This window comes from Lepisma saccharinum, chromosome 15 (assembly GCF_977018435.1).
Source record: "Lepisma saccharinum chromosome 15, izLepSacc3.1, whole genome shotgun sequence".
Lineage (NCBI taxonomy): Eukaryota > Metazoa > Arthropoda > Insecta > Zygentoma > Lepismatidae > Lepisma > Lepisma saccharinum.
The window spans coordinates 36,507,900-36,522,573 of NC_139243.1; the positions used below are offsets into that span (position 1 = coordinate 36,507,900).

At 33.3% G+C, this 14,674-nt stretch overlaps 1 protein-coding gene across 38 annotated transcripts in view; it reads right to left on the reverse strand.

The window, feature by feature from the left end:
* The window catches only part of Mhc (myosin heavy chain), a 95,164-nt gene extending 83,184 nt beyond the window's left edge, over positions 1-11,980 (reverse strand). For 8 of the 38 annotated variants that reach the window (XM_083136851.1, XM_083136832.1, XM_083136836.1 and 5 more), the window contains exons 1-2: positions 11,865-11,978; positions 1,759-2,039 (exon numbers count right to left, since the gene is read on the reverse strand). In XM_083136851.1, coding sequence (XP_082992977.1) covers positions 1,759-1,965 — 207 coding nt within the window. In that variant the 5' untranslated portion in view covers positions 1,966-2,039; positions 11,865-11,978. Of the gene's footprint in view, positions 1-65; positions 210-1,758; positions 2,040-6,065; positions 6,083-11,864 lie in introns of those variants that run through there. The other 30 variants (XM_083136822.1, XM_083136820.1, XM_083136818.1 and 27 more) reach the window with 10 other exon arrangements.
* Positions 11,981-14,674: the final 2,694 nt, after the last annotated feature.

A 14,674-nucleotide genomic window follows, 5' to 3' on the forward strand; every position in this document is an offset into this window, starting at 1 on the left:
CGAGTTGATTAATATACGTGTTTTGTATCTACTGTAATAACATGCTTACAATAAAATATACTTACGTATATTAGTTTACAATAATATCGTTGTTTCAGATTGTGGAGCACACTCGCTTCGTTCAAGTAAGTCAAGTCTGCCATGTCCTCAACTTTCTCGAATTTTGGAGGATTCACCTGTGAAAGCTGATCCTTCTTGAATGATTTTTCCTAAAAACATAATTAAAACATTATATTGTGCGTATGTCTTGCTTGTTCTCCAACTTCCCTTGGTCTTCTTCAAACCTAAAAAGTAATTTGAAAATCTGAACGAGTCAGTAATTTTAAAGGAACTATTATACATTCATTTCTTTGAAAGTGTTTGTTTAAGATTGTGATTTTGTAAGCGAATGTCCAATGACTGTTTTCAAATGAACCACGTTTCTGTCTCAACATTTTAGCACACCACTCCAATATTTCTTGGAATGACAAGTTAATATGCCGATTTCTATTAACATCTAATTATTCTGAAATAATTATTATACTAAGATGTAATGTCACGTTTATTAACTGACCCGTTCGAGTATTAATTTTATGCAGTTAGTAAATAAACGCTAAAAATTCACTCACTAGATATTTATAATTTTAAAATACAATTTACTGAAAAATGAACACAATTTTCAACTTCTGAAAGCTTAATGTTTCAATTTCAATAACAGGAGACCGCAAAAGAGAGCAAATCATAATTAATGTATTTCTGTTAATAAAGTATGGGTCGATTCATTAATTCCTAATTTTTGGGGAAAAGCACCACTACAAAACTACACTGTAACGATATTTCTTTTTCAGTGAAATTTTACCATTGATTAATGCCTAACAATTAAGTCCCTTACACAGTTCTCAAAGTGAAAATTTCTAAGGGGGGCTCTTGGTCGAATTTCAAGAAAGTTGTATGGTTTCACATAGAGACAATCAAGCAGGAGGGGAAAGGGGGATGCTCAAAGCAAAATTTCGAAACTGGGGTGCGGCCATTCCCGCGTCCCCCTCCACTGCGAACATACTGCTTATGCAGCGCTCTTGATATTCGTACGTAAATTTAATTAATCTTTATATTGTAATTTGTTTCTTTTCATAACTTGTATGAGTATATTCAGTTCTAACACTAATCAGTGCTTGCGATAAACATGAAAAATAACTTCACTGTTTCTTTAGAAAATATTTACTTTGTTTTGCAGTAACATTGTATGTGTCAAGACTGAATTTTTAAAGGCCGATGTGTTTGAAATTCAGATTGTTTAGCGACAAGAAGTTGAATAATGTTTTGTAAAAATTATATCCGTGAAAGTTGAATGTAAGAGCGACAAATCTTTCAGAACAACCACAAAGTTCAGGCGATATTATGTAAAAGTAGGCTTAGAAAATCGAGTCTATAGATCAATTTTTCAATACTTTAAGATATTTGTAATAAGTATTGAATATTTGTTACAATTAAAATGCGTTCATAATTTGCAAACAGTTTCTTATGAACTTGTTAAGTTCATCAAAGGAGATTGTTTTGTGAAACATCAGTTTCCAAGAAATAAATAAATAGTAATAAATAAACATCTATAGACGCAAGTAAGTCCCGGGTTCGATACCCGGTAGATGCACATAGTGGTTCGGATCCCACTTCAAACTGTAGGTCCAGTCCCAATTAGCCTTACTGTGCACAATGTGAACTTAAAACACCAAATCAATCAATCAATCGCAAGTAATTTATTTTCCTTTTGCGATAACTTACCTCACCGCCGGGCAGACTAACGGTGACCAGGTCTCCCTTGGTGGCTTTGATCTCACCAAGCAGGTACCCCTCCTTCTCATCTGGCACCCAGCAAGATTTCTTTGCATCATAGGGTTTCGTCTGATCGATTCGCTTCTGTTCCAGAGACACGAACAGGTAGGGGGTTGGGTCGGGGTCATCCCCAGTTGACACTTCAACTCTTGGCATCTTCGGTTCTTAAGAAGGACTTTAGAGGACGACTTTCAGACACACAAGAACGGCAGAACAGCCCTGGAGCTTCTCTGCAAAACAAAATAGAAGGAATATTGTTAAAATACATAAGTATAGTTACGTTATATAGACGTTCCTTACGTTTAAAAATTTCTACTTTTTCTCCATAATCTAAGTGTTAATATTTTAAGACACGTAAAATTTACAAACTCAGAATAAACATAATTAGAATGCTGATTATTCATATTAAAATTTTAAAATTAAATTAATTTTTTTGAAAAATTCTCTTATTTTTTGCTTTCAATTTTTTCGTACTCTAAGAAGTATTGATATATTAATTCAAATAAATGTTATAATTTAACATTAAACAAAATTGCAAAGCTAATTACTGAAGTTTTAAAGTTTTCAATTAGATTTACAATGTTGAAAAATATTTTTATTTTTCACGTTGATTGGCAAAATTACAAGCACGAGAGAATAAGTTAATTGTGTTCCTTGTTTAGATCGTTTTTTAATCTTATTTGGAAATTTTTATGAAACTTGTTTGTAAAATTATCATGTTTTGATTATTTTAATGTTAGAATTTTAATTGTGGTCAGTGAAAAGTAGCAACTGATTAAAGTTTTTACGGTTATGAAACTCGTAATATTTCATATTGCGTGACGATTATACTGAACGTTTAAAGTAGTAGGTTATTTAGATAATTTATATTTTTACTATATACATACTATTATTATTATTAATTTTAGTAGTTCTGTGTGTTTATACTTGGATATTTCTGATTTTCATTGTGTAATTGAATTTTATTAGCAAATTTTGTTGAGCATCTTACACCTTAATCAAGGTGAACACTATTTTCGTAATTTAAGTTTTTTAATAATAAAATTAATAAATTAATTTTTCTCTTACATTTTTTAATTTTGTTTTTATTTCTCTGACATATATTTGTTTTATACACAATATTTGAACGGTTTCAAACAGTCTTCACCACGTGAGTGATACCAAGGGTAAGGCATCTGGTGAAGACTGGTTGAAACAATTTATATATATATATATATATACACACACACACACACGCCAGGAAATGCAGTAATGCAAAGGCAAGTGAAAATTTAATTTATTATTTAACACATGTGATGTTGGCACAGTTATACTTTAATTAATGAAATCTTTCTACATATACGTCTTAGAGAAAAGCATTGCCTTAAAATTTACTAAAACAAATTTCCATGGATGGGACATAGAGAGATAGATAGAGATAGTAGCCCATATATCTATATCCGTTACATTGACTTTACGTAATTTTTCTTATTAGATTTCGGTGCAAATATGAACCATTAACGATCCCAAATTATTTTTAAGCTATTGATTCCAAGTAAAAATTATAAGATATTTTGTTTGTGACCAGTGCATATTATTATAACAATTTATAAAATGTTCAGGTTAGTTCGATGAAGAGATTTTTAGTAACAAAATAGTAAATGACATGTTATATACAGCCTTAATTCAGTGAAGAGGCGAGACCGCACATACGATTGTATCATACATACACATACACACACTATCCTAGACAGCATTTGCACATGTTACACAAGGAAACATATATATATATTTGTTAATCAGAACTTTTGCAATAAAGTCACAATAGACTGCAGAGGGATATTTGTCATTATTGCACCTTTCCGTCTACTATCATTTGGGGGGCTGATGCAATAAAGGTAATCAGAGAGAATATCGAACCACAATATGATTTACTACACTGTTCTTACCTCCATCACTTCTATGTAACATCATGGCACAATTCTCTTAGGTTCTAATTATTTAAACAAAAGGTGAAAGATCAAGTACATTTTAGGACGATAGCTACACTTCAAAACGGGTTCCGATCGACTGACATAAATGTCTCGCTGGAAATCGAACACAAGAATAGTGAAAGGGATGCTTTATGTAGTACAACGACGAACATGGACACTTAGGACTATATTATTACTTCTCTCGAATCAGTCCTCATAAATCGAAACATAAAAAAGGTAAAGTGCTCCCCTGTGCTTAGCACCACGCCATGAAGGCGTATAGGGGGCGTGGGGGTAACGCCCCACACTTTCTTGATCCGGTCGTGAGTGGGGGTGATGTGATCAGCATCACGCCCCTGACCGCGTTATAGAAATATGTAAGTAGATACTATGTTACATGCTCATTCTTAATATTTTATAAATATACAAAAATATAATACTTTTGTCACATGTTATTTCTTCGTATTTTATGGAAATATAGTAATAGTACTATGTTCCTTCTTCATATTTTATAAAAATAGACTACTTTCGTCACAGTTCTTACTCCAGATCAAATCTTTTCCTTGCACTTGGCCCTCGAAGGAGAATATGAGAATCGCAAATAGCATTGTCACACAAGGATATAAGCTGATCTTGAAAATGTCTTCAACATTCTTTGGTATAATTTCAATAATCTACATAGACTAACCGAATGATAAGCTAACGTAAACTATGACAACACATGTTGAATTTGAATTGAATTGATTTGCTTCATTTTACTTCGCTTTTTGTGCCACTTTTGGCTAATTTGCGATGATGGGGATGAATGATGATATGATGAAATTAATGAATGGACACTCACAAACATCCATACTCAGGCCAGGATTCGAACCCGGGATCCCTGGCGTCGTAGCGTGATGCGCTAACAACACATGTTGATGTAGGCTTTTAGTCTTAGGACTCTTGGCTTCATAGTACGTTATGCTAACCATTCTAACACGAAGGTAGACGTTTTCTTACATTGGAGCCCAATCTTGAATTTTCATTTAAGGTAAACCACTAGGAAATAAATTTCCACTAATAAAAACGGAGTATATTTTTATTTTATTGTAAATTTTTGAAAATATTAAAATATTTTTAAAGTGAACATTTCAAGAATAATCAAAATATTAAAATCTTGTAAATAAAGGAAACATTATTGTAAAAAAATAGAATGTTTTCTTGTTTAGAAGCTTTGCAACAAATTTCCAAAAGAAGAAAAAATAGTGTGTTCGCATAATATTATATTGTACAGAAATTTCAGTATTTACACAGTCGTTTTTTGGTCTTCAGTAGAACTATCGGATTACTAATCTGGCATTACATATATGTGGTGACAATTTAATTGTAATGGAAAGTATGCAACAAATAAAGCTTTCTAGTATGCATTGACAATACTCTTGGTACAGTTTGGGAATTGTGGAAATAGTATTTGTGTTTCTTGTTAAGTGAAAATAGGTAATAACAAATCAAATAGTATACACATACATTTATGTTAATTATGTTCCATAATTATTCAGTGGGATTCAGGTATGTACTGTTTACATACATTTCGAATGGATAATGGCAATTGAAATTAATACAGCAACAATTTTCACGCCCCTGTCATAAATACTTGAAATTTATTTATTTATTTAAGTAGGGTTGCACTTAAACTTTCAGTTTACTTTACGTTGATTCTCTAACTATAAAAAAAACAGCTTTTTGCTCTTTTTACCCCCTTTTGTTTATAGTACACGTACCCAGACGCCAGATCACATTTACATTAAAGTTTATCCAGTGAAGCTCCTGGGTTCACCCAGCCTCTAATATATGGGTGCCTGGGGGATACAGGCAGCCGGAGCGTGATGCTAATCATATCCCTCCACAGATTGCCGACATTGGTAATGTACCTCCACCCATATGCTTTCACAGAATTTTTCAAAGTACAGGTGGTAACTTCACATTTATATATATTGATGGTGTATTTGATTTATATATATATATATATATATATATTTGGCAAAGTTTAATTTCAGAAGAGCCAAACGGGACTGGAGTTGAAGATGAGTTACGAATGTCTGAAATATCTAAAGCTGTTGTCTGTAATAAAGGGGGTTCCTGGTTCGATCCCCGATGGAGGCACATCGGTTCGGATCGCACTTTAATCTGTAGTCCCGATTAGCCTACCTGAACGTAAGTGGCCTTATAATAAAAGCTTACTCGAAACAGAACCAGAATTCATTAAGAGTGTTAAACTAAGTGTAAGCAATTAGCACATTTGTAATGGAAGAATTGTCTACTAACCTACCAGCAGGAATGTTACCGTGGCACAAGGCCTATGAGTAAAGGTGGGCTTTTATTAAACTCCAAAGAGTATTGGTAATTCAATACCTTTGCCACCGCTCTCGGGCTTTTTGTAGACAGAAGAAACACAACACTACATCTCGTTGTTTTAAAATAGCCCACAGCACCAGATGAAGGAGGCAAGGAAGCCGCGCCCAGAACCCCGAATTGGACTGCTCCAGGTCCGATCTATTAATACACCCGCGTCCTGCGAGACAAATCTGTTCTGTTACCTGATTTTCTAGCATCCGAGTGCTCCCGAAACAGAAATACGCCTTGATTTCGTTGTTTAGTCTTTGCAATGACTCCCTGCTTCCCAATCACAATGGCACTTCCAAAAATGCAGAAATACCTGTTTTTGGACCTTTAGACTGAACTTCACTTCGGGGAATCCAGTTTTGTTATTTCTGTAATGATGACGCTGTAATATTTGGTTTCGGATTCGTGCCTACTTGACTTATTTGCATTGCCATTAGCGTCACTTTTATACAAAGAGGATAACTGCGACGGAAAAATCTCTTCAAATTCTATTCATTCAGATGCTTAATACAGAAATCAATAGGACTGCAATTTCCCATACAGACGATATGCAGTGTCAATAACGAAATACGCTTAATACCGTCTACACTTCACATATTGTACCCTAAGATTGTAATGTAATACTTTCTTTAACATTCTGAGTACATACAAAGAGAAACTTTCACTATTTTCTGATAATTAAGATGAAACTGTGTTCTAATATATGCAGAATCATCCGTAGATAAAAATATTGTCAAAGTATTTAAAATTTGTAAAGTTATACGTGTTATAAATCAAGGCAAAAATATGCTTAATAAGTTGAAATTACATATTTTAAATTTCCCTTATGCGAATATACAGTGATATTTAATTTGTTTTCATTTATTTCAATACGTTTAAGCTACATGTGAATTTACCATAGTCTTACGTTATTTTATTCCATTACTGTGCTATATTGTAAACACAAACTTTTATTTGTTAATATTCCTTTTGTAAATGTATTGTTGTCCATTACAGATTTGTTACGGTATTTTATGCATTCCATAGTGATAAATAAATTAGTAGAAGTATTTAGTCAAGTCTAATATATTGATTTGAATATTACGTTGGAACAAAGAAGAAATATTATATTTTTGCCCTCAAAATTATCTTATTATTTCGACTTTAATAGTCAATATACGTAGTTTATCTGCTAAGTCATAATATAAAATGACGTAGAGAAGAGATTCTAATACAAAGTACCTAAAATCTTACAACATATCGAACACCAACTTCAACAATAAGTTAAATTTTTATTTTTGCTCTTTTATCAGATTCGAGAGAGGGTTCTAATTGGAACAACATGATGAAAGTTGATGTAAATTGTGCTAGAACCATTCTTTATTAGTTAATTTATATTAACGTAGTATATTTCCGAGTATCATATTTCTTCGAATTGAAAAATTAAATGAACATTGTCCTTTTTTGACTTTTTTGCAAATCTCCTTTCATTAATGAGAGTATAATTACATACATTTATATCCCATTCTTATAAAATTGAAGGACATTTTTAATTGTGAATGAGGTATCACATTAAAATGTTAGCAGGTCATGGTAATGACGAAAATAGATAATTTGGAGTAAATTATTAGAATGCACTTTAATATATTAAGAATTATCTTATTTTGCCTCTAGATTATAAAGGGAATCGAGTTATCAATGGATGGAGATACGGAGAGAGACCGACAAAATAAGAAAGGAAAAAAGGCGAGAGGAGAGAAGATGTCAAACCGAGAAGAGAGATGGATGGAGAGAAACAGAAAAGAAAAAGACCAAAATTAGAGGAAAAAGACCAAGAGTAGATAGAATGTCAAATTATAATTACTTAGAAACTATTAATCAAAACAATTTATGATTTGGTATAAAATTTAACCCAAAATAATTCTTCATATTCAAATTTATGATAAAACATTAATTTTAATTTTTATATTTTCTCTGGATGTGAACAGTTATTACTTTTGAGTAGTTTAAAAATTAATTAAAATCCTGAAAATGTTTTGCCTACTAACGAAAAGGAAAAAAAAAATGAGTCTATCTAAAATGTTAGTCGAACACATACTCATGGGGAAATACGTGAAACATAATTCGAGAAATGATGGTAAAGCTTTTATAATGAATGCATAGGATATCAGAAAATGTGAAGATCTGAATGAAAAGTATGTGTATCATATAATAACAAGTGGTTTGTATACTAAGGGAACGCAGTAAAATTTAAAAGTGTGAATTCAAATATATCTTAATTGATGTAATTTAACATTGTTTCGTAGATATATTTAGTAACCCTGTGTGCTGTGATAAATAGGCTGTTTATAAGATAACAAAGTAAATGTTGGTTATTGCTAATCCGAAAGAAGCGAACATGGTTAATTTTAAAATTATGTGGGTTTATTTAAAAATATAATGTTTTGCAAAATTCCTGACAAATAACATTTTTTCCTATCCTAGCTACGTCTTTAGAGACGAAATAGAAACAATTTAATTTCTGAGATTCTATTCACAATTGCAAACTGATGCCATGACACGTTAAAGAATGTTAAGCGATTATATTATAATTTTTATATTTAAACATTTAAGCCAAATATATATATAGTTTGTCTGTAAAACTTAACTAATCATGACTTAAATGATCATCTTAACAAACTAGTTTTGCAGTAAAATTGATACATACCATATTTGAATTTACGGGTTAATATTAACTTCAGTACTATTCAATCGACCATTGACAATGAAATAAAATAGGGCCAATCTCCGTGGGAAAAATAACAGGGATCATAAGTTTGAATCTATGAAATGGCATTGATATTTTATTGCATTTGTTCTCTCATTTATTTCTTCAATTAATCCTTTGTCCTCCTTGTTGCAATTAAACTAGAGAAGTGTAAAGCACACGCAACAAGATGTGCAAATAGAATAGTACTGTAATATCAAAAATATCAGTTACTTCAAATTTAAATTGTTTCTGTGTATTTCAATGTGCACAGAATTCTATGGTTTGTGTATTTGAGGCTTTAGTTTACATTTGCATAAGATATTAAAGTAATTAAGTAAGTTTTGAGTTAATGTACAATATTGTATGTTGCTTCACAACAGTTACTTCTTCATTAAACTCAATCCTGTTCCACTAATTTCAGCAAATCAACGTTCTAAATTAAACAAATTTTCTTTGATAACATAGTAAAAAATATGATAACATAATAGGCGTAAGGTTAATTAATGAAAATATCACACTATTAAAAGGATTATTTTACATTTACGCTATTATTATCCATTCATACATTTTTACATGCACATCAACTCATTACATCCTCTCGTCTTGATCAACATCCCACTCACACATATATGCATGTCCACACATACTATTCATTCTTATGACTAAATCTTTATTAAAAACGTAAATCCTATTTCTAGCCAGACAATCCTATTTCTAGCCAGACAATCCAAGTCTACGTTAGGCAGGTGCAAGTAGAATTTCAAAGCTATTGAAGGTGTATCAATGAATGGTTCGTTTTCGATTTATTTTTAGATTTGTGGGTAGTTTAATCCCTGTTCATGATAGCAGATTTTAGAAATGAAATCATGTTAAGAAATACATAGCTAACACAGGAGAGCACATGTTTTGAAATATTGTCATTGATAAAGTGAATTATGATGTTGACATTACTAAAGATGTGCTACTTATTTACAGTATTAAAATATTCTAATGGATTTTATATCACTTTTTTATTGATTAAAAAAGTTGTAACAATGTAAAATGCGAATAGTAATGTGTGCATGGTTCATTTTGTAGCTGGGGTGTGTAAGCTAATCTAGTGAACCGCAGTGCTTTAATTCTGAGGAGCCACCACCCTCATTCAGTTCACTACTTTTGATCCACATGAAATATAGCAATGGCCAACATAAATGTTTTGTTCACTATCATTTCTATAGTGGAATTTAGTGCATATTTGAACAGCATAGTGGCTGTTTTGTTTTCTTTATGATTTTAATTTAAGGTCTTAGTTCTAAGATGACGGATATAAAGGCAAGTTAGGGACCGAGTTTGGGTTTCTCTTACGTTCTTGATCTTAGCTCTATAGGAGGAAATCACTGTTTCTTCCCGCTAACATTTCCACTTAAAATCACTACAATTATTCCACGCCATATAATTATTAGTGTTGAGATAGTTGAGAGAGAGTAATGAATTAGAGTTGTAAATCTTCACTATAATAATTGTCCGAGTAAACTGAGTAAAAATGTTCTGTAGTTATTACGTCTAATATTAACATATTAAGTTGTTATGAGCACGAATTGTCTGTAGTAAGAAATCATATTGGATGCAATTCAAGATCGAAAACGAACCGAAAATAACTTACTCAAATAGGTAATGGTAAAGTTCCCCGTGCATATGGCACCGTGCCATGAAGGCACATTTAGGGAATGTGGGGGTAGGGATCCACACATTCTCGAACTCGGCAATTTTTGGCGGTGATGTGATAAGCAGCACCTTCCGGCTGCCTTTATCCGCCAGGTACCCATTCGAGGCTGGGTGAATATATTTTAAACGAGTAAATCTTTTGTATGGAGTTGGGTTTTAACTTTAATTCTAATGTTTTGTTTCAAGAGTTAACGACATGCCACTAGTTTAAAGGAACTTGCTGTTATCATTTATTTTATTTATAAATTACTGTTACTGAATTTATTTTCGTAGTTTTTAATGAGGAAATATAGTCTTCTGCCTTAAACACAAAATATTTGTATAAATTAATGAAATTTATATTAAATTTTTATCCATAATTTCATATCCATTGCTTCTTGATACACGGGCGAAATGTCGGAAATGATTTTTTATTTCCATCTCCAGGCTAAAAGCAGAAAATGTAATAATCTCAAATTATCCTATGATTATTTTCGAGTTTCAGATTACAATCGGATGGCCATGCATGTAAAACACATATTCCTTCTTGACGCATTTGTTGGCCGACTCTCAATATATACTGCCGGTTTATCCTGCCTTATTTGGGGTGGTCGGCCATAATTTGAACCATAGCCTTTGCGAATTCGAGCGCACAGAACTTGCAGGCGCCAAAATCGTTTGAATTTTGGCAATAGATTGTTTATTTATGAACTATAGTTTTATGTTTAATATTTTATGGTTAGAAAAGTTAATAATACTAGAAAATGTGTGTTCTGATTTCCAATTGACGGAAAGTTTTTACTGTTGAAGTTTTTTATCATTTGAAACTTAAGCCTAACTCCACGTGGCACATTAATGGCGCAAGTTGACCAATTTTATTCGTAAATTATTGATAGTATTATTTTCCTAATGTACTCTAGAGGATGAATGTCGGTTTGTTTAATGTGCCCTGTTAAAGATAACTGTAATCTTCCCCCCTTTCTATCCTAATGACTACTTTGAACCATGGTCAAGATGATGTTATATCTGCTAAGCACAAGGTGAAATCACTGTAGAATTAGGGTAGATAATCCTTAAACTGGAACTGTGATAATCCACAAGTGTAATCCACAAGGTTTCACAAAATCCACAATACCAGGCAGGCTTGATCCACGCACACACACACAGAGTACACACGCGCCGTCTCCACCTCTTCCTTAGGCTGTATGAGAACTTCTATTCTGTGTAACAATAGGCCAAAGATGTAGTAAAAGAAAGCCAAACCGAAACAATTAGAATGCGCGTAGGAGCGACACCACTGTCTCACTTACGTTCGAAAGCTGTTCTGTCTCTCCAAGATGGAGGATCCCCAATATAAACCACTGCAATGTGATCCTAAGCTCCGCCCTGTTTAAGTCGAAATGCTTCGCAGGCTCCGATTGGCCGCTGAACCCGTTAAACGGTTTTTCTGCGTTATTTTTAACCAATCGCCGACGCCGTTGCAAGCTGCCTCTTCCATGTGCGTGCTGCTCGGAATGACGGAGTAAGGGCCTACCTTTTTAGGCTCAGAACCAGGAAAGACGTGGATAGATTCCAATGTCAGGAATGGGGGCTTTCCTACCTAGAGCCTAACACCGTTGCTGCAAGCCGATCAGACTGGTCGCTAATTATACTTAAAAATGGCTTTCGATAGGACGTGCCGGTAAATACAATGCATTTTGCAAGGGAAACGGTATAATGGGGCACACGAACAGTTCATGAATCATTGAGCTGAATATTGCAACCCAATCGCAAGCATGAATCTGGAATCTTTTGGCACCGATTCTCGGTCAACTCTGTCGTAACTACAGCATAGAGAGGATTGTTTACTGCTTTGCAGATCTAAACTCTGAAAGTGAAAATAAAACGAGACAAAATGGTGGTTTAATTAATAAAAGACTTAGTGCAAGTCTTTAAGATTTGTCTCCCCCTCCCTCCCCCGTCTTTATTTTGCATTGAAATAGCAAACATTCCTTTCTAAATAAGGCCGCTAAGGTTGCTGTTTCTTGGTGTTGAGCACAAAGGGCCAACCAGTTCCCAGTTCTTCGCCGACTGCTCGGTTTACACGGAGCTATTCATATCGTAGCACAAGTTTTAGTTCAGGAGCGGGCTATTCTAGTATTTGGGTCGAAGGAGGCAGATGAGGGCGCCGAACAAAAGGAACAAGATTCCGATCAAGTGGGTTGCCTCGTTGCCTCCCACATACCTTCGGCCAAAATGACAGACGTCCAAATTTATTTCAGCTTCTGTTCTGGAAGCGATTATCTCTTCTTTACCTGGTTTCGTCAGACTGCGCTTATGCTTTGACGTAAGCATTTTATCGCTGGCACTTGCTTACGTAATAATGATGCGGTTCATTAATGCTTTTTTTTTCTCTTGCTCGACTTGCTGAGATGTGAAGAGAAACCTTGAAGCCAAATATGTCGGACGACTCTTTAGTGGCCTAATGCAAAAATGCACCTGTTGCAAAATGAAAGAATACTTGGCTACACTGACCTGCTAAGCCGCCAAAAAACTGCATTTCAAGAGATTTAGAGAAAATGAGAAAAAAATGGAGACATTTTCTCTAAATTTTTTAAAATGAAGTTATAAGATTCCAGATAATGTTTCCATTAGGGCAATAACCTACGTCTCTATTACACACATCTGCAACTTAAGAGTTGCCAGCCTCTAAATGAAATAAATACGTCCATCAACTTTTAAATATACTCTCCTTAAAAGAAGCAGGGAGCTGATATAATGTCGTAAGGCTATTCATTTTTGAATAGAAACTTTCAGTTTCCATAAACATGTAATTAAGTTTAACTGATATCCAGTTCGAATTGCAGAATATGTAATAAAATAAAAATATGGGGGAACTTCAAGACTTCATCCTCTTTCTCATTTTTTGGGCCTCTCCGATGGCGCAATGGTAGCGTCATTGCCTTGTAATCAAGGGGTGCCGAGCTCGAACCCGGTGGAGGCACATAGTGGTTTGGATCCCACTTTAAACTGTAGGCCCAGTCCCGATTAGCCTTACTGTGCATAAACTGTACTTAAAACATCAAATCAATCAATCAATCTTTCTAATTTCATACTTTTTAAAGTGTTCCATTTCCGTTCATAATATCCATCTGTTTACGTAAGTGCAGTAACTTGCAGCGATCACGTTGGTGTGCTATTTCAAAATTCGTTTACTTTTTAAATATATCCTATATTTGAAGAATATTTACTAGAGGAAGCTGTAATTTGTTTGGAGAAAAAGTAAAAAAACTTGCATAAATATTTACAGTTGCAGGATTTCCTTTTTCCCAAAGTAAATACTTGATTGTCGGGTTCTACTACTTTATTATTAATGAATAATATGAAAATATAGCCGATAGGGTATGTATTCTCATATAGGATAGGAAATGTGCTTTCTCTGGTTGAAAAGAAATTCGAAAATATTAAATTTCATTTTACTTGCCTATTTACAATGATGAAGTTAAGGCAAATGCATTTTATTTTCCATTCAACCATTTTTACATTATATGGGAAATTTAATTTATTATGATTAGTAATTAAAATACAAGTGGACAAGGAATATATGTAAACATATATACATATATACAAACACACATACACGGGCACAATAGAGTCTATATGAAATGAAATATAAAAGATTGAAACATACGTAAATATATTATGAAGACAGTCAAACATTTAATAAAACCTTAAATTATTTTTTTTTTTAGGAAAATAAACATAATATTATAAGCACACTCACATAAAGATATTAGTCTGTTGCGATGGACGAGTGAAGTGAAGTGGCTTTGGTGCTCCGACATTTTGTGTAAATTTATCTAGTTTGAAGTGAGTGATGGCAACAAAAGTAAGACACGGAGAACAGTAAGTATTACTAATGCACACTGAATATAAATTATTCATTATAATGATGAGTTAAACCAGCAATTCAGTTAATATTTGCCTTGCGTTAAGATACGCAGAATGTAAACAAACAGTATTGCCAGTCACAAAAAATATTTATGTGGAGCGAAGTCACTAGTCGTTCGAGATATCGCAATGAGTTCCTGTATCGAATGTACTAAAGCTGTGTCAAGACAGGAAGTGAAAGTTCAATGTA